This window comes from Capra hircus, chromosome 3 (genome assembly GCF_001704415.2).
Source record: "Capra hircus breed San Clemente chromosome 3, ASM170441v1, whole genome shotgun sequence".
Classification (NCBI taxonomy): domain Eukaryota; kingdom Metazoa; phylum Chordata; class Mammalia; order Artiodactyla; family Bovidae; genus Capra; species Capra hircus.
Genome location: NC_030810.1, coordinates 40,292,019 through 40,319,492, shown reverse-complemented (window position 1 = coordinate 40,319,492; position 27,474 = coordinate 40,292,019). Strand labels below are relative to the sequence as shown.

Here is a 27,474-nt window from a genome sequence, read left to right as displayed (position 1 = left end):
GGATGGGCAATTTCGATCTCTGGGTTGGGAAGATCCCCTGGAGAAGGAAATGGCAACCCATTCCAGTTTTCTTGTCTGGGAAATTCCATGAACAGAGGAACCTAGCAGGGTCTATGGGTCACAAAAGAGTTGGACATAACTCAGAAACTAAACAACAAGAAGTGACTATGGATAACACTATGAAGATTCCTCAAAAAAATTAAAAAATAGAACTGTCCTTTGATCCAGAGATAACACTTCTGAGTATTTATCCAAAGGTGGTGGTGGGGGGAACCTGACTTGAAAAGTCTGTGTTCAATGCAGCATCATTTGCAATAACCAAGACACAGAAGTAACCTAAATGTTCACTGATGGATGAATGGTAAAGAAATGTGGGATATACACACACAGGAATATTATTCAGTCACAGAAAAGAAAATCCTGCCATTCATGACAATGTATGGGTCTCGAGGGCATTATGTTAAGTGAAATAAGTCAGAGAAAGACAAATATTGTATGCCCCCACTTACATGTGAAATCTAAACAACAAACAACAAAAGAGACTGACCCTAACTCATGGACACAGAGGACAGACTGGTCGTTGCCAGAGGTGGGGTAAAAGGATTGACAAAATGGGGGAGAGTGGTCACAGGATACAAGCCTCCAGCTACAAAATAAACCAGACCTGGGAATATAACGTATAGCTGCTGCTAAGTAACTTCAGTCGTGTCCGACTCTGCGACCCCAGAGACGGCAGCCCACCAGGTCCCCCGTCCCTGGGATTCTCCAGGCAAGAACACTGGAGTGTGTTGCCATTTCCTTCTCCAGTGCATGACAGTGAAAAGCGAAAGTGAAGTCGCTCAGTCGTGTCCGACTCTTAGCGACCCCATGGACTGCAGCCCACCAGGCTTCTCCATCTATGGGATTTTCCAGGCAAGAGTATTGGAGTGGGATGCCATTGCCTTCTCCGAATGTATAGCAAGGTGACTATAATTAATAATACTTTATTGTATACTTGAAAGTTGCTAACAGTTAATTGCTTTTTTTTTCATCTTGATATTCAAATTTATTGGCACATATAGTTATTTTCATTGATTGTTTTATTTTTTTATTTTTTTTTAGGGTAAACAGCTTCCTTTTTATTTATTTTTTTTAGATTAAAATTTATTTTTTTTTAGTTTTTTATTTTTTTAATTTTAAAATCTTTAATTCTTACATGTGTTCCCAAACATGAACCCCCCTCCCACCTCCCTCCCCATAACATCTCTCTGGGTCATCCCCATGCACCAGCCCCAAGCATGCTGTATCCTGCGTCAGACATAGACTGGCGATTCAATTCTTACGTGATAGTATACATGATAGAATGCCATTCTCCCAAATCATCCCACCCTCTCCCTCTCCCTCTGAGTCCAAAAGTCCGTTATACACAGCTGTGTCCTTTTTCCTGTCTTGCATACAGGGTCGTCATTGCCATCTTTCTAAATTCCATATATATGTTAGTATACTGTATTGGTGTTTTTCTTTCTGGCTTACTTCACTCTGTATAATCGGCTCCAGTTTCATCCATCTCATCAGAACTGATTCAAATGAATTCTTTTTAACAGCTGAGTAATACTCCATTGTGTATATGTACCACAGCTTTCTTATCCATTCATCTGCTGATGGACATCTAGGTTGTTTCCATGTCCTGGCTATTACAAACAGTGCTGCGATGAACATTGGGGTACATGTGTCTCTTTCAATTCTGGTTTCCTCGGTGTGTATGCCCAGCAGTGGGATTGCTGGGTCATACGGTAGTTCTATTTGCAATTTTTTAAGGAATCTCCACACTGTTCTCCATAGTGGCTGTACTAGTTTGCATTCCCACCAACAGTGTAGGAGGGTTCCCTTTTCTCCACACCCTCTCCAGCATTTATTGCTTGCAGATTTTTGGATCGCAGCCATTCTGACTGGTGTGAAGTGGTACCTCATTGTGGTTTTGATTTGCATTTCTCTGATAATGAGTGATGTTGAGCATCTTTTCATGTGTTTGTTAGCCATCCGTATGTCTTCTTTGGAGAAATGTCTGTTTAGTTCTTTGGCCCATTTTTTGATTGGGTCGTTTATTTGTCTGGAATTGAGCTGCATAAGTTGCTTATATATTTTTGAGATTAGTTGTTTGTCAGTTGCTTCATTTGCTATTATTTTCTCCCATTCAGAAGGCTGTCTTTTCACCTTGCTTATATTTTCCTTTGTAGTTAATTGCTTTTGAACTGTGTTGTTGGAGAAGACTCTTGAGAGTCCCTTGGACTGCAAGGAGATCCAACCAGTCCATTCTGAAGGAGATCAACCCTGGGATTTCTTTGGAAGGAATGATGCTAAAGCTGGAACTCCAGCACTTTGGCCACCTCATGTGAAGATTGACTCATTGGAAAAGACCCTGATCCTGGGAGGGCTTGGGGGCAGGAGAAGGGGACGACAGAGGGTGAGATGGCTGGATGGCATCACTGACTTGATGGACATGAGTCTGAGTGAACTCCAGGAGTTGGTGATGGACAGGAAGGCCTGGCATGCTGCGATTCATGGGGTCACAAAGAGTCGGACACGACTGAGCGACTGAAGAGTTAATTACTCTTAAAAATTCTCATCACAAGAGAAAAAAATAACTGTGCAGTGATAGATGTTAACTAGACTTACTGTGGTAATTATCTCACAAAATATACAAAAGTCAAATCAGTATGTTATCATATGAAACTACTGTTATACATCAACTGCACCTCAACAAAAAAACGCTATTCCACCTCAATAAGGGCTGCCAGCAACAAAATTGCACGCTTACCTACTTAGCTGGGGTCCCTCCCTCCGAGTCCTCTCTCTCCACTATCATGCCTCTTCATCATTCTCTTCAGCTGTGTTCTCTACTTTCATCCCTTTGTTGGTCTAGTGATCTTTCTGCATTTTGGACCAAAGCCACTAACATTGTCACACCCTTAGCTTCAGTGTAATGAACTCTTTTTTTCTCCTTAGTCTTCTTCCGCTAATAAATGATCAGTCCCTCTAGTTTAATTTTGAAAAGCTAGCTGTTGTATAACTCATCTAACTCATTTTTCAAAGATAAGAGGGAGAGAAACAACAGATACCTCGTTCAGAAGTCTGGAAATCTCACACTCTCAGCTCTCTTCCCTGATTCTTCCTGCAGTGCAGTAATCCATGCGTCCTGTCTGAGTATAAAGCATAACAGCAACCTGAGTGTTCCTCTCTTTCTATACCATCTTCATTCTCAAAGACCAGCTAGGAAATTTATTAGATACTTTCATTTGAAGGATTTCCTAATCGTGCTCTACCATTCACAGAAAGAACCTGCTGGGATGCATGAGTTCAGCAAAAAACTTCACCAGGACACATGGGAAACTGTAAGTAAGAAAAGGAAATGAAAATGAATGCTCTGGTAGCCCATATGATAAGGGAAGAAAGATAATCCTTCTAATACACTCTATCAAAGATATCTATCTTCTAATGTAAGAACTGATGAATTAAATAGGAAATGATGATAGTTAAGATTTTTGTTGTTGTTGATTAAGATTTTTGAAACAAAGTTCAGTGTTCTGGGAGAAATATATTGGTATCAAAGAAACTTCAAAAAGGAGAAAATAAAACCAAGCAAGCATCTGCTTTTCTTTCTATTTCATATTTGCAGGATATAAACATCTATTCCTTCAAAGACTAAATGTTGAGAGCATTGGGCTCTCTTATGGGGTTACTGGGATGAATGAAACCTCCAAGAGCTCATTTCCTAGGAGGGGAAGTAAGAAAAGCACAAAACAAGAACTTCCCTGGTGGTCCAGTGGCCAAGACTCCACGCTTCCAACGCAGGGGGCCTGGATTTAGGCCCCGGTCAGGGAACTAATCTGACGTGTAGCAACTACAGAGTTTGAAAGCCACAACTAAAGATCCCACATGCAACAACAAAGATCAAAGATCCCACCCATATCCTGCAACTAAGACCCAGTACAGCCAAATAAATAAATAAATAAAAATAATATAATAATATGTGTGTGTACACATATATTTATACACATAAAAAGAAAAGCACAAAGCAGAATTCTGAAAGGACAATGCCACCATGCAAAAGAGAAACAGAGGTGAAGTGCTAAAGCTTTTTCAGAGACAGGAAAATGGGAGTGGGCGTGTTAAGCAACATGGGGAAAGGTTTCAGGATGAGATGACATCCGAGTGAAGATCTGGAGGTGAGGTCAGATATGAGGAAGAGACACAGGATGGGCACTTTAGGAGAAAGGAAGTATCTGACAAAGCAGATGGCACGAATTCACACACCAGTGACAGGACACCAGTGGCTGGTCCGTGGAAGAGAGCAGTGGCAAAGGAGGCTGGAAAGGCAAGCTGGCCTCAGTCGTGGACAGGCTGAAACACTAGGCTAATACCTGATTAATCACAATCACAGAATGACATGCTTGATCTTAGAATTTGTAGGTTAGTAAGCAGCTTCAGAGAAGGCAATGGCAACCCACTCCAGTACTCTCGCCTGGAGAACCCCATGGAGGGAGGAGCCTGGTAGGCTACAAATAGTCCACGGGGTTGCAGAGTCGGAGACGACTGAGCAACTTCACTTCACTCCACTTCAAGCAGCTTCATTAAAAAAAAAAAATGTGGCAATGAAGGAGACAGGCATAAGAAGGTCTCTCCAGGAGGCCACTGAACTTGTCCATGCTTTTAGATATATGCATGTGGGCAAACATAGACCACATGCGATTCAAATTTTTGGTTAGTATTTATAAAGGAATTTACAGATGAGAAAGAACAAAGTGGCATACTTTGAAAATCTGAAGAAAACAATTTCAACAGGCATTAATGCTTTGAAGAGAATAAAGACATTGAGAGAAGCTCTGTAACTCTAGTTCTGCATGTCTAGTATTCAGGAAGAAATCAGATCAACAAAACAGCCAAACCATAGTACATTTGGAAAGGTATGGACCGATAACATGTAATTTGATGACGTCCTACACTGTATCACTGATCTGTGCAGTAAACAGGAAGTAATTATTATCCCCATTGAAGAATCAGAAAACAAAAGCTCAGGAAACTTATGTGACTTGACTAAAATCACAAGACTTCCCAAATGCCACAGATGGTAAAGAATTTACCTGCAAGGCAGGAGACCCAGGTTCAATCCCTGGGTCAGGAAGATCCCATGGAGAAGGGAACTGCTACCCACTCCAGTATCCTTGCCTGGAGAATTCCATGGACAGAGAATCCATAGGGTCACAAAAACTTGAACATAACTGCGACGATACTCACTACTCATACTACGCAACATTAGGGCTATGCATCCAGCTCAATTTTTCTCACTTTACTATTCCCACCATTATTCTAATCTGCCTTATTTTTAAAAATCCAAAGTTTGCACACATTTACTATGAAACCCGTTCTGTAACTATGCAGTTATTATTTTTGGATTAAAAAAGAAATCTCATTTTCTTCCTCTTATTAATCTTTTTATCTTCATGTAAATATAGACTAACTTGTTTTATTTCCATGTGACAGCTAAAGTTCGATACTTACAATGTCTATTAAGCTCAATTTTTAAGCTCATTTCACTCACTGAACTAAAGGCTTATTTTAAAAGTACTTGAAAGAATTTGAGAAAGTGGAATCTTGAATATTCCTCAGGGAGATTGCTTTGGGATATGTTAATGCTGAGTGTGATTTTGATTAGGGTCATCTACTACCAAATGAAAGATACTCCTTTTCCACTGATGCTCTCCTAAAATAAATGTAACTACTTTGCACATAGGTTCCTAAATACAAAAATCAAACTGGTTTTCAGAAAATTCTGCCTCTATATAGAACTCCTCAGTGTCATCTTCTTCTTTATCCCACTTTATCTTTTCTAGGTTTTGACTCTTGAATGGAGTTAGATGGGATGGAAAACCTGAAATGACCAATTCCACTAGTTCACCTAAGGTCTGAGTCAAACCCATAATAACCTTTCTTATAGTTTCCAGTCTAGCTTATAGACTTCATAACTAAAGAAATAAGAATTAATTTGATTATCTTCTCTGCATTTAATGTAGTTCACTTCTAAAGTTTTATTTAAACAATGTAATTATTTTCCTAGTTGTTAAAAAATGTTTTAAAACCAACATGCTTCATTCTGTGACACTGCAGTTGTTGACTCACTCAGTCGTGTCCAACTCTTTGCGACCTCATGGACTGCAGCACGCCAGGCATCCCTCTCCATCACCAACTTCCAGAGCTTGCTTAAACTCATGTCCGTTGACTCGGTGATGCCATCCAACCATCTCATCCTCTGTCTTCCCCTTCTCCTCCTCTTCCAATCTTGCCCAGCATCAGAGTCTTTTCCAATGAGTCAGGTTTTTTCCAGTGAGTTGGCTCTTCTCATGAGGTGGCCAAAGTATTGGAGCTTCAGCATCAGTCCTTCCAATGAATATTCAGGTTTCCTTTAGGATTGACTGGTTTGATCTCCTTGCTGTCCAAGGGACTCTCAAGAGTAACAATAAAATGTTTCTTTTTTGTATATATATGCAGATATGTCCAACTTTCATGTCACTTTTTGCCTCTCAGCTACTTGCCTTTCTTTATGAGTACTTTAAGTCTTAAGTATTTTAAGTACTTACCCTCCAGGGATTCCATGGTGGCTCAGTGGAGAATCCACCTGCCCACGCAGGAGACACAGGTTCAATCCCCGGTCCAGGAAGATTCCACATGCTGCAGAGCAGCTAAGCCCATGCACCACACCAGAGCCTATGTTCTAGAGCCCGGGTCACAACTACTGAATCCCATCCACCTAAAGCCCATGATGCTCCACAACGGGAAGTCCACACGCAGCAAAATATACTGTACTACATTTCAGTTCAGTTGTTCAGTCGTGTCCTACTCTTTGCCACCCATGGACAGCAGAACACTGGCTTCCCTGTCCATCACCAACTCCAGGAGCATGCTCAAACTCATGTCCATTGAATTGGTGAAGCCATCCAACCATCTCATCCTGTCGTCCCCTACTCCTCTTGCCTTCAATCCTTCCCAGCATCAGGGTCCTTTCCAGTAAGTCAGTTCTTCCCATTAGGTAGTCAAAGTATTGGAGCTTCAGCTCCAGCTTCAGTCTTTCCAAAGAATAGTCAGGAGTGATTTCCTTTAGTATTGTCTGGTTTGATCTCCTTGCTGTCCAAGGGACTCTCAAGTCTTCTCCAACACCACAGTTCAAAAGTATCAATTCTTTGGCGCTCAGCTTTCTTCACACTCCAACTCTCACATCCATACATGACCATTGGAAAAACCATAGCTTTGACTGCACAGACCTCTGTCAATAAATTTCTCAGCTTTTTAATATGCTATCTAGGTTGGTCATAGCTTTTCTTCCAAGGAGCAAGCATCTTTTAATTTCATGGCTGCGGTCATCATCTGCAGTGATTTTGGAGCCCAAGAAAATAAAGTCTGTCACTGTTTCCTCATCTATTTTTCATGAAGTGATGGTACCAGATGCCATGATCTTAGTTTTTTGAGTTTTAAGCCAACTTTTTCACTCTCCTCTTTCACTTTCATCAAGAGGCTCTTTAGTTCCTCTTCACTTTCTGCCATAAGGGTGGTATCATCTGTGTATCTGAAGTTATTGATATTTCTCCCGGCAATCTTGATTCCTGCTTGTGCTTCATTCACCCCAGCATTTCGCATGATGTACTCTGCATATAAATTAAATAAGCAAGGTGACGATACACAGCCTTGTCGTACTCCTTTCCCAATTTAGAACCAGTCCTTGATCCGTGTCTAGTTCTAACTGTTGCTTCTTGACCTGCATACAGGTTTCTCAGGAGACAGGTCAGGTGGTCTGGTATTCCATTCTCTTAAAACTTTCCACAAGTTTGTTGTGAACCACACAGTCAAAGGCTTTAGTGTAGTCAATGAAGCAGATGTTTTTCTGAAATTCCCTTGCTTTTTTGATGATCCAGCAGGTGTTGGCAATTTGATCTCTAGTTCCTTTGCCTTTTCTAAATCCAGCTTGAACATCTGGAAGTTCACAGTTCACATACTGTTGAAGCCTGGCTTGGAGAATTTTGAGCATTACCTTGCTAGCATGTAAGATGAGTGCAATTGTGCAGTAGTTTGAGCATTTTTTGACATTGCCTTTCTTTGGGACTGGAATGAAAACTGACTTTTTCCAGTCCTGTGGCTACTGCTGAGTTTTCCACATTTGCTGACATATTGGGTGCAACACTTTAATAGCATCATCTTTTAGGATTTGAAATAGCTCAGCTGGAATTCCATCACCTCCACTAGCTTTGTTCGTAGTGATACTTCCTCAGGCCCACTTGACTTTGCACTCCAGGATGTCTGACTCTAGGTGAGTGATCACATCACTGTGGTTATCTAGGTCATTAAGATCTTTTTTGTGTATTTCTTCTGTGTATTCTTGCTACCACTTCTTAATATCTTCTGCTTCTATTAGTTCCATACCGTTTGTCCTTGACTGTGTCCGTCTTTGCATGAAACGTTCCCTTGGTATCTCTAATTTCCTTGAAGAAATCGCTAGTCTTTCCCATTCTATTGTTTTTCTCTATTTTTTTGCATTGCTAGCTTAGGAAGGCTTTCTTATCTCTGTCTGCTATTCTTTCGAACTCTGCATTCAGATGGATGTGTCTTTCCTTTTCACCTTTGCTATTTGCTTCTCTTCTTTCCCCAGCTATTTGTAAGGCCTCCTCAGACAACCATTTTGACTTTTTGCATTTCTTCTTCTTGGGGATGGTTTTGAACACTGCCTCCTGTACAACGTTACAAACCTCCATCCATAGTTCTTCAGGCAATCTATCTATCAGCTCTAATCTCTTGAATCTATTTGTCACTTTCACTTTATAATCATAAGGCATTTGATTCAGGTCATACCTGAATGGTCTAGTGGTTTTCCCTATTTTCTTCAATTTAAGTTGCAATAAGAAGTTCATGATCTGAGCCACAGTCAGCTCCTGATCTTGTTTTTGCTGACTGTACAGAGCTTCTCCATCTTTGACTGCAAAGAATATAATCAATCTGATTTCAGTATTGACCATCTGGTGATGTCCACATGTAAAGTCCTTCTCTTGTGTTGTTGGAAGAGAGTGTTTGCTATGACCAGTGTGTTCTCTTGGCAAAGCTCGTTAGCCTTTGCCCTGCTTCATTTTGTACTCCAAGGCCAAATTTGCCTGTTACTGCAGGTATCTCTTGACCTACTACTTTTACATTACAGTCCCCTATGATGAAAGGATATCTTTTTTGGTGTTAGTTCTAGAAGGTCTTGTAGGTCTTTATACAACTGTTCAACTTCAGTTTCTTCACCATTAGTGGCTAGGACATATGATACTATGATACTATGTTTACTATGATACTGAATGGTTTGCCTTGGGAATGAACAGATATCATCTTGTTTTTGAGACTGCATCCAAGTACTGCATTTCGGACTCTTATTGACTATGAGGACTTCTCCATTTCTTCTAAGCGATTCTTGCCCACAGTAGTAGATATAATGGTCGTCTGAATTAAATTCACCTACATTTAATGAAGCAAAATTTGATCACCACCTAATCAGTTTCAGTATATCAAATTTTACAAGTTATATATTTTAGATATATTTTAAAAATCAAAGGACAACATTAAAATCCCTTGAAAATTTAGACTAATATATAGAATAGCAATTCAAACCTCTCTTTAGATTTATTCTTACTCTATACTCTTCTTTTGTTGACTTTTTCAAACACTTAAAAGACTGGTTTGTTTTATCAAAAAAAGATTTTAAAGTGATGATAGTAACTTTACATTTCAACAACTTGCTTTCCTTAATTCTAATTTTTAGCAAAAATCATTTTTTAATGTACTTTCCAAGTTTCTATCTAGGGCTAATATAATCTGTGGTTCAGTAATTTCTGTTTAAAGTAGGTTGAGTTTTTAAAAAATACTTCATATTGTTAGTGTTTGTCACACAATTCTGACCTATCACATTGCACAAAACAGGTTTTGTCAAGTCTCTGCATCATCTGCCCGTTAGAGGGCAGCATTAGGCTCCACACGAAAGGACAAAACTTCGCCAGGCCTTTTTGCTCAGTTTTTTGTTTTTGTTTCCTCTTCCCTCATCACACCATCGCATCATACATTCTGTAGTGAATTCCCTACAACAGGCGGTCAGATTCCTGGCAGGAAATATCCCTGTAACCAAGGGCAACAGGAGAGTACAACATGCAAGTAAATGGTGCCATCCTTATTCAGGGCACATCAGCATGGCAAGTGTTAAATGAGAACCCAAAACCACAACTTAGAAAGACATGAAATAGTTGTTATTTTTTATGTTGTTAGAACTAATAACTATGTCAAACAAAAGCTTCTTAGAGAAATGTTACCTATGTCACTAATAAGAATGTCTTATTTTTTACAGATTATAATTAGATATTAGATTTAGGTGCTTAAAACATATTTAATAAATCAGCTCAAAGGCTTCTCCTTTACAGTGGCTCCTCTCGACTGTCTGACACAGATGTACCTATTTATCTCCACCTCAGAACCTGACTTTCCAAACTCCACTGGTACTTTCAAACTAACAGGAGTATATAGCTGACTATAATGCTATTATCACTGTGAGAGTGTGCAAAACAAATTTTAAAACTACTTCTGTTTCTGATTTTCTCAACAACGGTTCAAACAGTTAAGAAATGTAACTGCTGAGAAAATGGGTAACTGTAGCTCAGTGGTAATTCTCATTAATTACTATGATCAACTACAGAACTGGGAGGAGCAGCCCATTTTAAACTGGTTTCTAATTAACTAGATCTTGAATAATTTATTTAATTCATTTATGATCAGATACTTTTAAGATCTCTAAAATAATAAATGGAAATTCTTTCCTCTATGTAGTACAGTTAAGGCTTGAGTTTTAAAATTAGGGTCCAATATTTGTTGATTCAAGAGATTAGATCTGGTAGACAGAGTGACTGAAGAACTATGGATGGAGGTTTGTGACATTGTAAAAGAGGCAGTGACCAAAACCATCCCAAAGACAAAGAAATGCAAGAAGGCAAAATGATTGTCTGAGGAGGCATTCGAAATAGCCAAGAAAAGAAATGAAGCAAAGGGCAAGGGAGGAAAGGAAAGATATACTCAACTGAATGCAGAGTTCCAGAAAATAGCAAGGAGAGATAAGAAAGTCTTAAGTGAACAATGCAAAGAAATAGCGGAAAACAACAGAATGGGAAAGACTAGAGATCTCTTCAAGAAAACTGGAGATATCAAAGGGACATTTCATGCAAGGATAGGCAAGATAAAAGACAGAAACGGTAAGGATCTAACAGAAGCAGAAGATATTAAGAGGAAGTGGCCAGAACACACATAACAGCTATGCAAAAAAAGGTCTTAAATAACCCAGATAACCACAATGGTATGGTAACTCACCTAGAGGCAGATAACCTGGAGAGTAAAGTTAAGAGGACCTTAGGAAGCATTATTATGAACAAAGTTAGTGAAGGTGATGGAATTCCAGCTGAGCTATTTCAAATCCTAAAAGATGATGTTGTTAAAGTGCTGCATTCAATATGCTAGTAAATACGGAAAACTCAGCAGTGGCCATGAGACTGGAAAAGGTCAATTTTTATTCCAATCCCAAAGAAAGGCAATGCCAAAAAATGTTCAAACCATGGTACAATTGTGCTCATTTCACATGCTAGCAAGGTAATGCTCAAAATCCTTCAACCTAGGCTGCAGCAGTATGTGAACCAAGAACTACCAGATGTTCACGCTGGATTTAGATAAGGCAGTGGAACCAGAGATCAAATTGCCAACATCAACTGGATCACTGAAAAAGCAAGGAATTCCAGAAAAACATCTACTTCTGCTTCATTGACTACACTAAAGCCTTTGACTGTGTGATCACAACAAACTGGAAAATTCTTCAAGAGTTGAGAATACCAGACCACCTTACCTGTCTCCTGAGAAACCTGTATGTGGGTCAAGAAGCAACAGTAAGAACTGGACATGGAACAATGAACAGGTTCCAAACTGAATAAGAAGTACAACAAGGCTGTATGCTGTCACCCTGCTTATTTAACTTCTATGCAGAGTATATCTTGTGAAACACAGGCCTAGATGAATCACAAGCTGGAATCAAGATTGCCAGGAGTAATGTCAACAACTTCACATATGCAGATGATACCACTCTAATGGGCAGAAGGCAGAGGAACTAAAGAGCCTCTTGATGAGGGTGAAAAAGGAGAGTGAAAAAGCTGGCTTAAAACTCAACATTCCAAAGCCTAAGATCATGACATCTGCTTCCATCACTTCATGGCAAATAGATGGGGAAAAAGTGGAAGCACTGACAGAGTTTATATTCTTGGGCTCCAAAATCACTGCAGACAGTTATTGTAGCCATGAAATTAAAAGACGCTTGCTCCTTGGAAGGAAAGCTATGACAAACCTAGACGGCATATTAAAAAGCAGAGACATCACTTTGGCAACAAAGGTCTGCATAGTCAGAGCCATGGTTTTCCCAGTGTAGTCATGTATGGATGTGAGAGTTAGACCATATAGAAGGCTGAGCACCAAAGAACTGAAGCTTTTGAACTGTGATGTTGGAGAACTCTTGAGAGTCCCTTGGACAGCAAGGAGATCCAACCAGTCAATCCTAAAGGAAATCATCCCTGAATGTTCATTGGAAGGACTGATGCTGAAGCTGAAGCTGAAGCTCTTAATACTTTGGCCACCAGATGTAAGAACCAACTGATTGGAAAAGACCCTGATGCTGGGAAAGACTGAAGGCTGGAGGAGAAGGAGTGACAGAGGATGAGATGACTGGAAGGCATTACTGACTCAATGGACATGAGTTTGAGCAAACTCTGGGAGACAGTGAAGGACATGGAAGCCTGGCATGCTGCAGCCTAAGGGGTCACAAAGAGTAGGACACGACCTAGTGACTGAACAACAACAGTTTGTTGATAGTTACAAGGTTGTGTAATCATCAGTTCAATTTAGTTGCTCAGTCATGTCCGACTCTTTGCGACCCCATGGACTGCAGCACGCCAGGCCTCCCTGTCCATCCCAACTCCCAAAGCTTACTCAAACTCATGTCCACTGAGTCAGTGATGCCATTCAACCGTCTCATCCTCTGTCATCCCCTTCTCTTCCCGCCTTCAATCTTTCCCAGCATCAGGGTCTTTTCCAATGAATCAGTTCTTCATATCAGGTGGCCAACGTATTGGAATTTCAGCTTTAGCATCAGTCCTTCCAGTGAATATTCAGGACTGATTTCCTTTAGGATTGACTAGTTGGATCTCCATGCAGTCCAAGAGACTCTCAAGAGTCTTCTCCAACATCACAGTTCAAAAGCATCAATTCTTCGGCGCTCAGCTTTCTTTATAGTCCAACTCTCACATCCATACATGACTAGTGGAAAAACCATAGCTTTGACTAGACGTACCTTTATTGGCAAAGTAATGTCTGTGCTTTTTAATATGCTGTCTAGGTCGGTCATAGCTTCTTCCAAGGAGCAAGCATCTTTTAATTTCATGGCTGCAATCACCATCTGCAGTGATTTTCATGCAGTCACCAGATTTTGGTGCAACCATCACCACAATCTAATTCCAGAGTATTTTTGTCACTCTACAAATACTTCCACTTCCACCCCAAAACTTCCACTTCTCCTGGCCCCTAATAATCAGTATCTGTTTACTTGCTCTAATGATTTCCCTATTCTGGACATTTTGTATAGATGGCAACATATACGACCTTCTGTATCTGGCTTATTTCATGTAGCATAATGCTTTCAAGGCTTATCCATGTTGTGACAAGGATCAGTGCTCCATTCCATTCATGGGTGAATAATCCATTGTAAGGACATACCAGCTATATAATCCTGTTAGTTTCAAAGTACAAGTGGACTACTTCATTGTACAGATATACTACGCTTTGCTTATTCATTCACCAGTTGATGGACATTGGGTTATTCCTCATTTTAGGTATTATAAATAATGCTGTTATAAAAACTCATGTACATACAATTTCATATATAGACAAAGATTTCAATTATATATACCCTAGATCATACGGTAACTCTGTGTTTAACATTTTGAGGAACTGCCAAACTGTTTTTCAATGCAGCTGCACCACTTTACAGTCCTATCACCCCAGCAACGTATGGGGGAACTAATTTCTCTCCATCTTCAATACTTGTTGGGCTTGCCTGATAGCTCAGTTCGTGAAGAATCTGCCTGCAATGCAGGAGATCCTGGTTCAATTCCTAGGTCAGGAAGATCCACTGGAGAATGGATAGGCTACCTACTCCCGTATTCTTGGGCTTCCTTATTGGCTCAGCTGAAGAATCCGCCTGCAATGAATGAGACCTGGGTTCGATCCCTTGGTTGGGAAGATCCTCTGGGAAAGGGAAAGGCTAACCACACCAGTATTCTGGCCTAGAGAATTCCATGGACTGTATAGTCAGACACGACTAAGTGACTTTCACCTCAACATTTGCTATAGTTCACTTTTCTTCCTTCTTTATTCTTCCCATGCTTCAACCTGGATAATCTCAATTGACCTGTCTTCCAAACTTGTTGGTTATTTCTTCCACCTACTCAAATCTGCTCTTCTGCCCTAGTGAAATTTTCATTTCAATTATTATACTCTTCGAATTCAGAATTCCTGTTTGGTCCTTTATAAGAAGTTCTGTTGCCATATTTATCTCTTTTTTTAATCTGATGAGACACTGTTCTTATACTTCTTTTTAGTTCTTTAGATATGGTTTTCTTCCATTTCTTGCACATATTTACATTAAGTGATTTAAATCTTTTTTCTAGGAAGTCTAACTTTTGGGATTCCTTAGACAGTTTCCATTCGTTGCTTTTTCTCCTGTTTATGAGCCACACCTTATTCCTTAGCTTGTTTCATAATTTTTCTATTGAAAAAGGATATAATGTAGCAACTCTGGAAATCAGTTTACACTGGTCTTCAAAATTTGTTATTGTTGTTACTTTACTGACTTTTCTGAAATAATTACGTAAACTGTGTATCCTTTGTTGAGTAGCAAAAGAATTCTACTCCATTAACAATGATTTACTTAACCCCTACAACCAGTGAGTCTCCTGGACTCTGCTGTGTGTTGTGTTGGGCCATGCTTCCAACACAGTAGCTGACAACTCTGCCTTAGCCTTCACTTTCTACAAGTGAGAGCTTAGGGCCTTCTTGAGTTCTTTCCAAGTACATGAACAATCCTGCATGTGTGCATGGCCTTTTAAGATTCCCAGGAGTATGTCAGAGCTTTCCAAAGGCCCTGTGGATATCCAATACCCCAATTTTGTTCCTTTAATGCTTTTTGGTTAGCCTATTTCTTGCCTCAAATATTATCTAGCACCTCAGGCAACCACAAAGTTAAAAAATTTCCCCTGTTTTCCACAAACTCCCCTGAGAAAAAGCTTTTTACATGGGCAAACTTGAGTCAAATTAACAAAGACAACTTTGCAAGTGTGGTCGGCCCCTCCAGGAAGCCCGCAGATGGGTCAAACAGCAGTTCTCTGGAAATGAAGCTTTGTGGAGTTTCAACCCTTTCATGCCCACTCTGGTGGCTACCAGCTTCCTGGTTTTTATTATGATTATGGGCTGTTGGAAAGAGATAGGAAAACAGGAATTGGATTGGCTGAGAGACCATAAAAAATATGGTAGAACTGTTCTTGCCAATATTTAAATATATTTCTTGAATAAATACTCCCTCAGTTACTTCAGGCCGTTAGTTAACATCCAGAGTTCTATAAAAGTTTATTCTGATTATTTCTGCCAGTATTATTGATGTTTTTATGGATGAGACACTGTTTGGAGGTTCTTATTAAGGAGCTTTGGCTGATATTATCTATGGCTTAGATTTTCCATGTAGGCCTATGATACATTGCAAATTATTTTTAAGGTATGAGGCAAGAGTCAAGAGTCATGTTTTCCAATACTGATAGTCAGCAGTACTAACAATATTTCTATATTTTACCTATTGGATTTAAAAATTTTTGTCCAAAATCAATCTACCATTCAAGTATGGGTCTATTTTATTCTATTAATCCATTTGTCCCTATCATTATGCCAACACTATATTGTCTTGATTACTATGACTTTATAATAAATCTTGAAATCATGTAGAAGTCCTCAAATTTTATTTTTTTGAAGATTGTTTTTAGTAGAATAATTCCTTTGCATTTGATAGAAATTTTGAAAATCAGTTTTTCAATTTCTATTTTAGAAAAAGGCTGCTGGGAAATTGGTTGGGATTATACAGAATCTACAAATTAGTTTGGGAGGAAGAACTGATATCATACCAATATTAAGTCTTTCAATTCATGAATGTGGTATAGCACTCCATTCATAGGCATCTTTTTTACTTCCTGTCAACACTGTTCTCTAGTTATCATTGCAGAGATGTTACAAATCTTCTCTTAATTTATTATTATGTATTTCATGTTTGGTGCTATTATAAATGGAAATTTTTAAAAAAACTTTAATTTCCAATTGTAGCTGCTAGTACACAGAAATACAGTTCATTTCTGCATACTGCTCTTTTACCTTGTGACTTTGAGAAGTTTACTTATTATATTTAGTGGTTGCTTTTTAGCTTCTTATGGATTTTCATGTAAATAGTCGTATCATATACAAAGAAAGACATTTTTACTTTTCCTTTCCTATTTCATATATATTTTTAATTGTTTCATTGACTAAAGCCTCCAAGTTTATATTGTTGAATAGAAGGGGTAAAAGTGTACAGTCTGGGGTTTCTCTGGTGGCTCAAAGGTAAAGAATCCATCTGCCAGTGCAGGAGACATGGGTTCAGTCCCTGATCTGAGAAGATCCCACGTGCTGTGGTGCAACTAAGCCACGTGCCACAACTAGTAAGCCTGTGCCCTACAGCCAGGGAGCCAGGGAGCCAGGGCCGCGAGCCCATGTGCCCTGAAGCCTCCCGTGCTCCTCAACAGGAGAGGCCCCCTCAGTGAGAAGCCTGTGCGCTGCAACTGGAGAGAGTGGCCCCTGCTCGCCGCAACTAGAGAGAAGCCCACACAGCCAAAACTAAAGACAAATGAAACTACTAAAAAGTATAGTCTTGCCTGTTCTGACAATCTCTTTACTTTAATTGGAGCATGTAGTTAATTTTTACTTAACTATTATTATCATTCATTCAAGGTTTGCCACTTAGCTATTTGTTTTCTATTCATCCTGTTTTTTTTTTCCTTCTTTCCTGACATTTTTTTGGGCTTAAAATGTTCTTAGAATTCCATTATAATTCAACTGTTGACATTTTAGCTACACTTTTTGAATGTTTAAATGTTTGCTCTATGGATTACAATATACATTCATTAACTTACCACACTCTACTGAAGAGTTAATATTTTTCTACTTCAGGTAAAATATAATTACCCTGTAAACAATTTCATTCACCTCATACTGTCCTTTGTAGTACTGTTGTCAAATATGTTATATCTACATACATTACAGGCCCCATCATGCAATGTTACAATTTTGTTTTTAATTAACTTTAATAAAGATAAAATATATAGTCTTTTTTCTTTACCCATATATTTGGTTAGTGGCTCAGAGGGTAAAGTGTCTGCTTGCAGTGTGGGAGACCAGAGTTCGATCCCTGGATCAGGAAGATCCCCTGGAGAAGGAAATGGCAACCCACTCCAGTATTCTTGCCTGGAGAATCCCATGGATGGAGGAGCCTGGTAGGCTACAGTCCATGGGATCACAAAGAGTCGGACACGACTGAGTGACTTCACTTCACTCACTTAGTCACTAAGTCGAGTCCGACTCCTGCAACCCCACGGACTCCCAGGCCCCTCTGTCCGTGGTATTGTCTAGCTGAGAATACTGGAGTGGGTTACCATTTCCTTCTCCAGGGGATCTTCCCGACCCAGGAATCAAACCCAGGTCTCTTGCATTGCAGGCAGATTCTTTACTGACTGAGCTACAAGAGAAGTCCTACCCATATATTTATCAGCTGTTTAATCAGAATTATAATTAATGAGGGGCAATCTAGTGGTTAGAAGACAAAGATGCTGCTAAACATCCTACAGTATATGGTATAGCCCCACTGAAACAAAGAATCATCCAGCTCAGAATGTCAATAGGGCCAAAGCTGAGAAACTGTCTTAAAATGTGTTATTTTTATCTGGTTGCTTTCAAGATAATTTCTTTACAGCTTTGGTTTTCAGTGTATTAACTGATATACCAACATAATATTGATCTTTTTGTTTTCATGTATTCTGCTTTGCAGGGAGGTCTCTGCCTCTGTTAAATCTGTACTTTTTTAAAACCTGAACATGAGAAATTTTTTAGCATTATTTTTTCAAATATTTTATGCCCAATTATCTTTCTTCTGTCCTTCTGGGACTCAATTACACTTATTTTAGGTTGTCTCTTACACTTATTTATATTTTCCCTTAGGTCGCTGAGGATTTGGTTTTCATCCTCTTTCTCTCTGCTCTTCAGACTGAATTATTTCTTTTGATTTGTCTTTATCTTAATTGAACCTTTTTTTTTTTCTTCCTCCAAACTTCTGCTAAGCCTATACAGTGTATATTTTTTGGTGGATACGGTACTTTAAAGTGTCTACTGTTTAAGTTTATATTTCTTCCTGAAATTCTCCCTCTGTTCATTTTTTACCTATTCCCCTTAAGTCCTGTTTTTAATTTTGTAAAAACAAAATTTTATTAAACACCAGGATATAGAATCAATGAAAAAATAGCTCAAAAAGGATTAACTTGTACATTGTTCAAGAGATAAATCTTGCAAAACCTAAGGTTCCATGTGGGTGTGCATTTGCTCATAAGATAGTGGCTTTTTGTTATTTAGTCACTAAGTCGTGTTTGACTCTTTGACGACCCATGTACTGCAGCCTGCCAGGCTCCTCCATCCATGGGATTTCCCAAGCAAGAATACTGGAATGGGTTGCCATTTCCTTCTCCAAGTCCTGTTTAGTATAGTTATTTTAAGTTAGTCTTTCCTACTAACACTAACTTCTGGGTCATCTTGGGGTCAGTTTCTATTAATTGCTTATCCCCCTAATCATGAGTCATGTTTTCTTGTTTTTTCAACTTTCTAATTATTTTTGGTTATTAAATATTGTGGATGATATACTTGTAGATAATATGGATTATATCATCTTCCTCTGAAGGTTTCTAATTTTTATTGAGAAAGAGTCAACTTTTTTATTATATTTATTTATTTTAATTGGAGGCTAATTACTTTACAATATTGTAGCGGTTTTTGCCACAAGCTGACATGAATCAGCCATGGGTGTACATGTGTTCCCCATTCTGAACCCCCGCCCCGGCCACCTCCCTCCCCATCTCCTCCCTCAGGGTCGTCCCAGTGCACCAGCCCTGAGCACCCTGTCTCATGCGTTGAGCCTGGACTGGCGATCTATTTCACATATGGTGCTATACATCTTTCAATGCTATTCTCTCAGATCATCCCACCCTTGCCTTCTCCCACAGAGTCCAAAAGTCTGTTCTTTACATCTGCGTTGATAAAGAGTCAACTTTTATGAACTCAAACTTCAAATCACCTCCTCTGTTCTGGAAAAGAGTTACATCTTTTCACAGCTCTTTAGCCTCCCATCTGTTCCATTTGCTGCAAGGTCCCCTGGAGTCTCCCTCACACAAAGTTCAGGAGTCACTCAAGTGTATTTGGACTGAATTTACATAGAGATTTTTTCTGTGATTTCCCCCTTACTTTCCAGCCTTGCTAACAGTTTTGAACTCTGTTCTCTGACTCCATAAGCTGGTAAGGCTGTATCTTTCTGTACAAACTGGCAGTAAGGTGGGGTGGTACTAGGCAAAAAGTCATAAATTTCATCCAATACAGTTTTCCTCTTTCAAGGAACAGCTCTTCTTCAGTTTCTGCCTGCTTTTGGTTATTCTTCAGAGCCTTCAAATATTTTTGTTTCATATTTGATACAACTTTAATATCTGTAAGAAGGATAATCCAATACTAGTAACTTCACCAATACTGGAATTCCAATTATAATTTTTAAATGTGAATAATTTTATTGGAAATAAAGATTATTATAGCCATATATATCTTGACATAGTCATCTCTTTAAATGTGATAGCTTTATTGGAAATAAAAATTATTATAGCCACTTATATCTTGACATAGTCATCTCTCCTACTTCTTATGCACAGCTGCCAGTACAAAGCAAACAATCAAAGTTTCTACATGACACTACTTCCATGCCTGAATAAGATTTTCCATAGTATAATGAAAATAATGAGGATTTTGGAACCAGAGAAATCCTTTACTAGCTGCATAAACTTGAAAGATGATATACCCTTTTATGCTTTCCCACTTATTTATGAAAGTGGTCATTTAAAAATCACAAGGTCATTAAAAAGATCAAACGTTTATATTACAAAGCATATAGTAAATGTTAAAAACAAATCTTGGTTTCTTTCTCTTGGACCTTTTCTCCAAACAGTGAAAACAGAGGGAATTCCTAAAACATGACCATCTTTTATTATTAAGAAATGCAAATCAAAACTACAATGAGGTATCACCTGACACCAGTCAAAATGGCCATCATCCAAAAATCTACAAACAATAAATGCTGGAGAGGATGTGGAGAAAAGGGAATCCTCCTACATTGTTGGTAGGAATCCAAACGGACACAACCAATATGAAGAACAGTATGGAGAATACCTAAAAGAGTAGGAATAAATCTACCATATGACCCCGCAATCCCACTACCGGGCATATACCCTGAAAAAGCCACAATTCTAAAAGACACAACAAGTACTCCAATGTTCACTGCAGCTCTATTTACGACAGGCAGGACATGGAAGCAACCTAGATGTCCCTTGACAGATGAATGGTTAAAGAAGACGTGGTACATATACACGATGGACTACTACTCAGCCATAAAAAAGAATGCATTTGAGTCAGTTCTATTGAGATGGATTAACCTAGAGCCTGTTATACAGAGTGAAGTCATAAAGAGAAAAACAAATATCATATACTAATGCATATATATGGAGTCTAGAAAAATGGTACTGATGAACCTATCTGCACGGAAGGAATGGAGACACAGCTGCAAAGAATGGACGTGTGGATACAGTTGTGGAAGGAGACAGCAGGATTTATGGAGAAAGTAGCATCGACATATAGACACTATCCTGTGTAAAGCAGATGGCTGGTGAGAAGCTGCTATGTAACACAGGGAGCCCAGCCTGATGCTCTGTAATGACCAAGAGGGGTGAGATGGGGAGTGGAGGGAGGCTCTAGAAGGAGGGGATATATGTATAATCATGGCTGATTCGTGTTGTTATATGGCAGAAACCAACACAGTATTGTAAAGCAATTTTCCTCCAATTGAAAACTAAATTTTAAGAAATGACCATCTTTTACGAGTCAATTAGTAACATTTAATCAAGTTTAAGTTATAAGGATGAAAGAACACAAGGAGAGAGAACAAATCTCACTTTATGAACAGGCATGAGACAGCAGGAACTGTCCAAGGAGACACTGAATCCAGGCAGGATCCACATCTCCACAGTTTCTCTGGTTAAGCAAGTGCACAGGGAGGAGGAAGGCTGGCAACACAGGGGCATCTTTATCACAGAATTTCTCCATGAGTAAATGGGAAGGACTTTCTTTTTATGGATATAAGTGTACAATAAAACACAATAATCTAACAAGCAAACGTGCTATTTAGAAGAGCAACACAGGTTTCAAAACTGAAATAAATGAAAAGGTAAATATGAAAAATAACTTTCAAAGCTTAAATCACACATTTTAAATTTTAAAAAACTTATTATGCTTCTTCTTATCTATGAAAGTAAATTTTGTTCCTTATAAAAAAACCAAAAAGTTAAAATTGTATAGGACTGTATTTTATAATTTTTTAAGATTAATAGATTATGAAAATTTATCATGAATTTATAGATAGTTTTACATGATTTTTAAAAATGCATTATAGTTCCTGATATAAATATGACAATTTTTTTCTTCAGTCTACAGACTATTGGGATTTTAGGTTATTTATAATTTTCAAAACTATAATTATTCATAGATGACTTTACACACCTCTGATGATTTCTTGCCTTTGTCACTTGTAAATATAATCAGCATACAATTAATATCCTTACCTAAGCATTACTTAAAACGTTAACAAATAAGGGAACAAAGATGAAGCCTTATGAAACACAGAAGAGGATACGTTCCAGACTGCATCAATTCATTATTGTTCCTTAAATATAGGTATGTTGCCATCTAACTGCATCATCTTCCGATTCATATTTCTCCATCTTTTCCACAAGCATATAGGAGACTTTATTATATCCAGCTTCACTATTTCTACAGAATTCATTTGACCTGTGTTTCTAGTATCCTATCACAAAAGCATAATCAGGCATCAATTGTTCTAAGTGAATTTGTATAGGTTTTCTTTTCTAAGTTTATTAGAGACCAACACAGCTGTTCTAAAGAAAGCAAAGTGTTAAGTATTGCTCCCATAGACAGGAGAGAGCTGAGGAGGTAACTGCTGTGAGAAATAAGAAAGAATTAGAATCGTTAGTTTTTAAGACTCTGGTTATTACATAAGGTTATATACTACTAACATGATATACATTCTGAGTGTTAAATCACTAAAAATAAGCTGAAGGAGAAAAGCCCGAAAAGAAAAATGAACATATTTAAGTAATGACACAGTGTGTCTTTTGAATGTAATATTTTAATGTTTTTGACTGTTTTAATAGTCAAAATAGTGCTGCTGCTAAGTTGCTTCAGTCGTGTCTGACTCTGACCCCATAGACGGCAGCCCACCAGGCTCCGCCTTCCCTGGGCTTCTCCAGGCAAGAACACTGGAGTGGGTTGCCAAAGTCGCTCAGTCATGCCCAACTCTTAGCGACCCCATGGCCTGCAGCCCACCAGGCTCCTTCGTCCATGGGATTTTCCAGGCAAGAGCACTGGAGTGGGTGCCATCTCCTTCTCCGAAAACAGTGCTAGTCATAGTCATTTAATAGTCATAATAGTGCCAGTTATGGTCATGTATCCATATCCATAAGCAATGAATAAGAACAGAGGTATTTCCTTAGCTTTCTTAGTCAGGTCTACACTGGTATAAACCAGAGGTCAGCAGAATTTTTCTGTTAAGAGCCAGATAGTAAATATCTGATCTTATGGGCCACGTAGTTTCTGCTATAACTCAACTCTGACATTGTAGCACTACAGCATCATAGACAACATGCAAACAAATGGATGTGGATGTATCCCAATAAAACTTTATTTTAAAAAACCAGGTTGTGATTGTGGGCCAGATTTGCCCTGCAGTTTGCGGTCCACTAGTGTAAACAATGTGAACAAATATCTAGGGCAAAATCATACTTAGCAATCTTCTGAACATGTCCTAAAGCTACATACAGTGGGCAGGAAATATATAAATCAGTGCAATTTTACTGCCTTATGACATTACAAGAATCACAGTTTCATATACAGTGAATTCAGTATATAGTTGAAACAATTTTTCTATCTATCATCAAAACCTGAGAATGAGGTACCTGTGCATAATCACCAAAAGGTTGAGAATAAGCAATGCACTTCTCCAATGTGTGTTGTGACTCATTTCCCTGAGAGATGGTATCCAGAATGTTGCTTGCAATTCCAGTCTTCTGTACAGTGGTTTTACTTGCAGGGGCTTAAGGCAAAATCAATATATAAACTTTAGTTAGCTTGTTTTACTATAAATTACAGAGTATAAAACCCATTAATTCAGCATATTCTCAAATAGAACACAAATTTCAGTTTGCCAGTAAAGATCTACATTTATTATTCTTGTGTGCGTGTGCTAAGTCGCTTCCGTTGTGTCTGACTCTGTGACCCTAAGGACTGCATTCCACCAGGCTCCTCTGTCTATGGGATTCTCCAGGCAAGAATACTGGAGTGGGTTGCTGTTTCCTCCTCCAGAGATCTTCCCGACCCAGGGTTGAACTCGCATCTCTGACATCTAACTTGCATTGGCAGGCAGGTTCTTTACCACTAGCGCCACCTGGGAAGCCCTTTATTATTCCTAGGGGAAAATATATATATAGTATTGTCTAGTTTGTTTTAAACAACCAAAAATGGAAACCTGCTCTATGGGTAATAATCTTGATGGAAACATTTAAAAAGTATATGTCTAATCTCTAAAGCGAGGCATTCAAAATGTAAATTAACCATTCTTATTAATCCAACAGTTGTAACCATCAAATTGTAGACCAGATTAAATCAGAGAGGGCATACGAGAAGCCTACTTCCTTCCTGGCTCAGATGATAAAGAATCTGCCCACCATGCAGGAAACCAGGGATCAATCCCTAGGTTGAGAAGATACCTGGGGAAGGGAATGTCAACTTACTCCAGTATTCTTGCCTGGGAAATCCCATGGACAGAGGAGCCTGGCAGGCTACAGTCTATGGGGTCACAAAGACTCAGACATGACTGAGTGACTAACACTTTCTTTCTTTCATACAAGAAGCACATTAAATTTTTTCTGGCTTTAAAAAATTATAAATTAATGGTTAGGTTCAAGAGGATACTTCATAAAAAACAAAGAATGTATATTAAAAACAAAACCTTTCATCTCTTTTCATTTAGTTTTATTCTTTTTCCCAGAGGTAACAGTTTAGTATTTTCTCAGATTTAACTTTATGCATTTATACATTCAAGTACATGCATAAAAGAATACACAGCTTTAAATAAACATAAATGGAATCAATCTATGAACACATTTGTTTCTTGTATTCAACAATTTGCTTTAGAGATCATTTAATATTAGTGTATGTAGTGCTTCTTCAACTATATATTTCACTTCATGACAAACTATTTAATCATTCCCCTATGGATGACCATTAAGGCACTTTCCAATTTTTCACTATTGAAAACCAAGGCTGCAGTGAATATCTTAGTGCCTGGAAAACAACACATTTGTGATTTTTTTCTTAAAACTATACTTGAATTAAGAGTTTTAATTTACTAATTGAAGGCATGAGGAGGTCCTCTAAAAATATAAATGAGAATTCCACTTCTGCCGATTATTAGTAACTAATATATTGGGAGTATTTGGCAAACACTCCCAATATATTAGATAATATAGAAGATTGAACTTCATATTTAAGAAATATGATTCTATATATACTATAAAGAATTAAAGCACTGCCAAATAATTCCTTTATCCAATTATTTTCAATCATGATTCCATTATAACTCATAATAGATAATTCCTAATGGAATCAATTATTCAATTTAATTATGAATCAAGCAATTCAATAAACATATGCTTAAGAAAATATAATGAAAAAAAGAAAATATTATGAAAGATGTTCTTCTTAAATAAAATAGAACATACATTAAAAGCTTTAATTTAATTATTCTTTCAATTAAGGACTAAGGTCATAATTAGACTTCAGCTGGTCAACAGGCATTATTTGCTTTCGTTAAGCTAAAAATTAAAGTGAAACTCATTATGGAAAGTGTTCAGTAGAACTCCAAAATACTGACAGGGAGCTTTTCACTTACATGGTAAGCACACACTGGGCAACACACTTGCCAAGTTCAAGTATGGGTTTTTACTGAGCCGGATTTCTTTTGGTGGCTCTCCCAAGAGTGAAGTCTGATTCTTAGAGGCAGCCTATTTATCAAAAAAAGAGAGTGAGTGCTTAATGATAGGTAAAAGAAAATTAAAATGCAGAAAGCGTAGGGACATACTTATTCTTCAATAAATGTAGTTGAGTGTAACAAAAATTTGTGAAACAATGTTTAAAGCTATAAATTTATAAAATATTTACGGATACGGATTAAAATGATCACATTTCACCTGCTACTATTTTTCCAATTAGTTTTTTAAAAAACCATTCTGGAACCATAGAACTTTAGAACTGAAAGAGAACTAAAGGTCATCTTGTACAACCTTCTCATTTGAATCAGGAGAGAATTCATGCTCACAAGAAGAAACAAATCCCATACCTTACTTCTAGATCCCACAAGTTGCAACTAAGACCCAGTGCAGCCAAATAAATAAATATTAATAAATATTTTTTTAAATTACAAAATATTGCTGAAAGAAACTAAAGACATAAATAAAAGAACACCCCATTTTCATGTATTAGATTTAATGTTAAAATTTCAATACAAACCAAAGAGATCTATAAATTCAATATAACCCCTATCAAAATTCTAACTTTTGTAAAGGGCAGAAATAGAAAATTCAATCCTAAAATTGACATGAAATATCAAGGGACTCGAAACAATAAAAATAATATTGAAAAAGATGAACAAGAATGGAAGGCTCACATTTTTTAAATTTTGAACTTATTACACAGCTGTAATAATTGCAATAGTACGATACTGGCATAAAGACAGACAAATAAACCAAAGGAATAGGATACAGAGCCCAGAAACAAATTACTGTATACATGATAAGACGATTTTCCATGAGTGTCAGAACTATACAATGAGGCAGCCTTTTCAACAAAAATGGGAAAACTAGATATCCACATAAAAGAATGAAGTGGATCTTCACCAAACACCATATATAAAAATTAACTCAAAATTGATCAAAGACCTAACAGTAAGAGCTAAAACTAAAAATCTTAAAAGAAAAACTTAGGTAAAAAGCTTCATAATACTAGATTTGTCAACCATTTCTTAGAGATGAAAAAACAGAAACCAGAAAAAAAACATCATATATTGGGCCACAAAACAAATCTTAACAAATTTAAGAGTACTAAAATCATATCAAGGGTTGTTCTGACTACAATGGTAGTCTAAGAGGAAAACTGGAAAATTCAGAGATATGTACAAATTAAATAACATACTCTTGAACAACCAATAAGCCAAAGAAGAAATCAAAGGAGACATCAAAAAGTATCTTGAGACAAATGAAAATGGAAACACCACAAATCAAAACTTATGGAATGCAGGAAAAGCAGCTTTAAAGAGAAGTTTATAGCAATAAATGTCTATATGAAGAAAAAAGAAAGATCTCAGAGAAACAATCTAAATTTACACCTCAAGTTACTAGTAAAAGAAGACCAAACTAAGCCCAAAATTAGCAGAAAAAGGAAATAATAAAGATCAGAAATAAATGAAATAGCACTATAAAGACAGATCAATGAAATTAAGTGTAGGTGTTTTGAAAAGATAAACAAAATAGACAATTTGGCTTTACTAACCAAGAGAAAAAGAGGACTCAAGTAAATATCACTAACCCCTGAACAACAAGAGTTTGAACTGTGCAGGTCCACACGTGGATTTCTCAAAAGCAAACATAATACCTATATTTTCATTTTACAGATCTTTGACTTAGCTAAGCATGGGGAAGTTTGTGTTCAATTAGAGATCACAACATGTGTAATCAAAAAGGGTCCCTGAGGGACTTCCCTGGTGGTCCAGTGGTCAACAATCTGTCTGCCAATGCAGGGGACACAGGTTCAATCCCAGGTCCAGGAACTAAGATCCCACAGGCTGTGGGA

The 27,474-nt window shown here is 37.9% G+C and overlaps 1 protein-coding gene across 5 annotated transcripts in view; it reads right to left on the bottom strand.

Annotated features, from left to right (window-relative positions):
• The window catches only part of RAVER2 (ribonucleoprotein, PTB binding 2), a 146,424-nt gene that overhangs the window by 27,376 nt on the left and 91,574 nt on the right, over positions 1-27,474 (bottom strand). For all 5 annotated transcript variants that reach the window (XM_018045163.1, XM_013962781.2, XM_018045157.1 and 2 more), the window contains exons 10-11: positions 25,520-25,631; positions 23,526-23,662 (exon numbers count right to left, since the gene is read on the bottom strand). In XM_018045163.1, the coding sequence (XP_017900652.1) occupies positions 23,526-23,662; positions 25,520-25,631 (249 nt within the window). The remainder of the gene's footprint in view (positions 1-23,525; positions 23,663-25,519; positions 25,632-27,474) is intronic.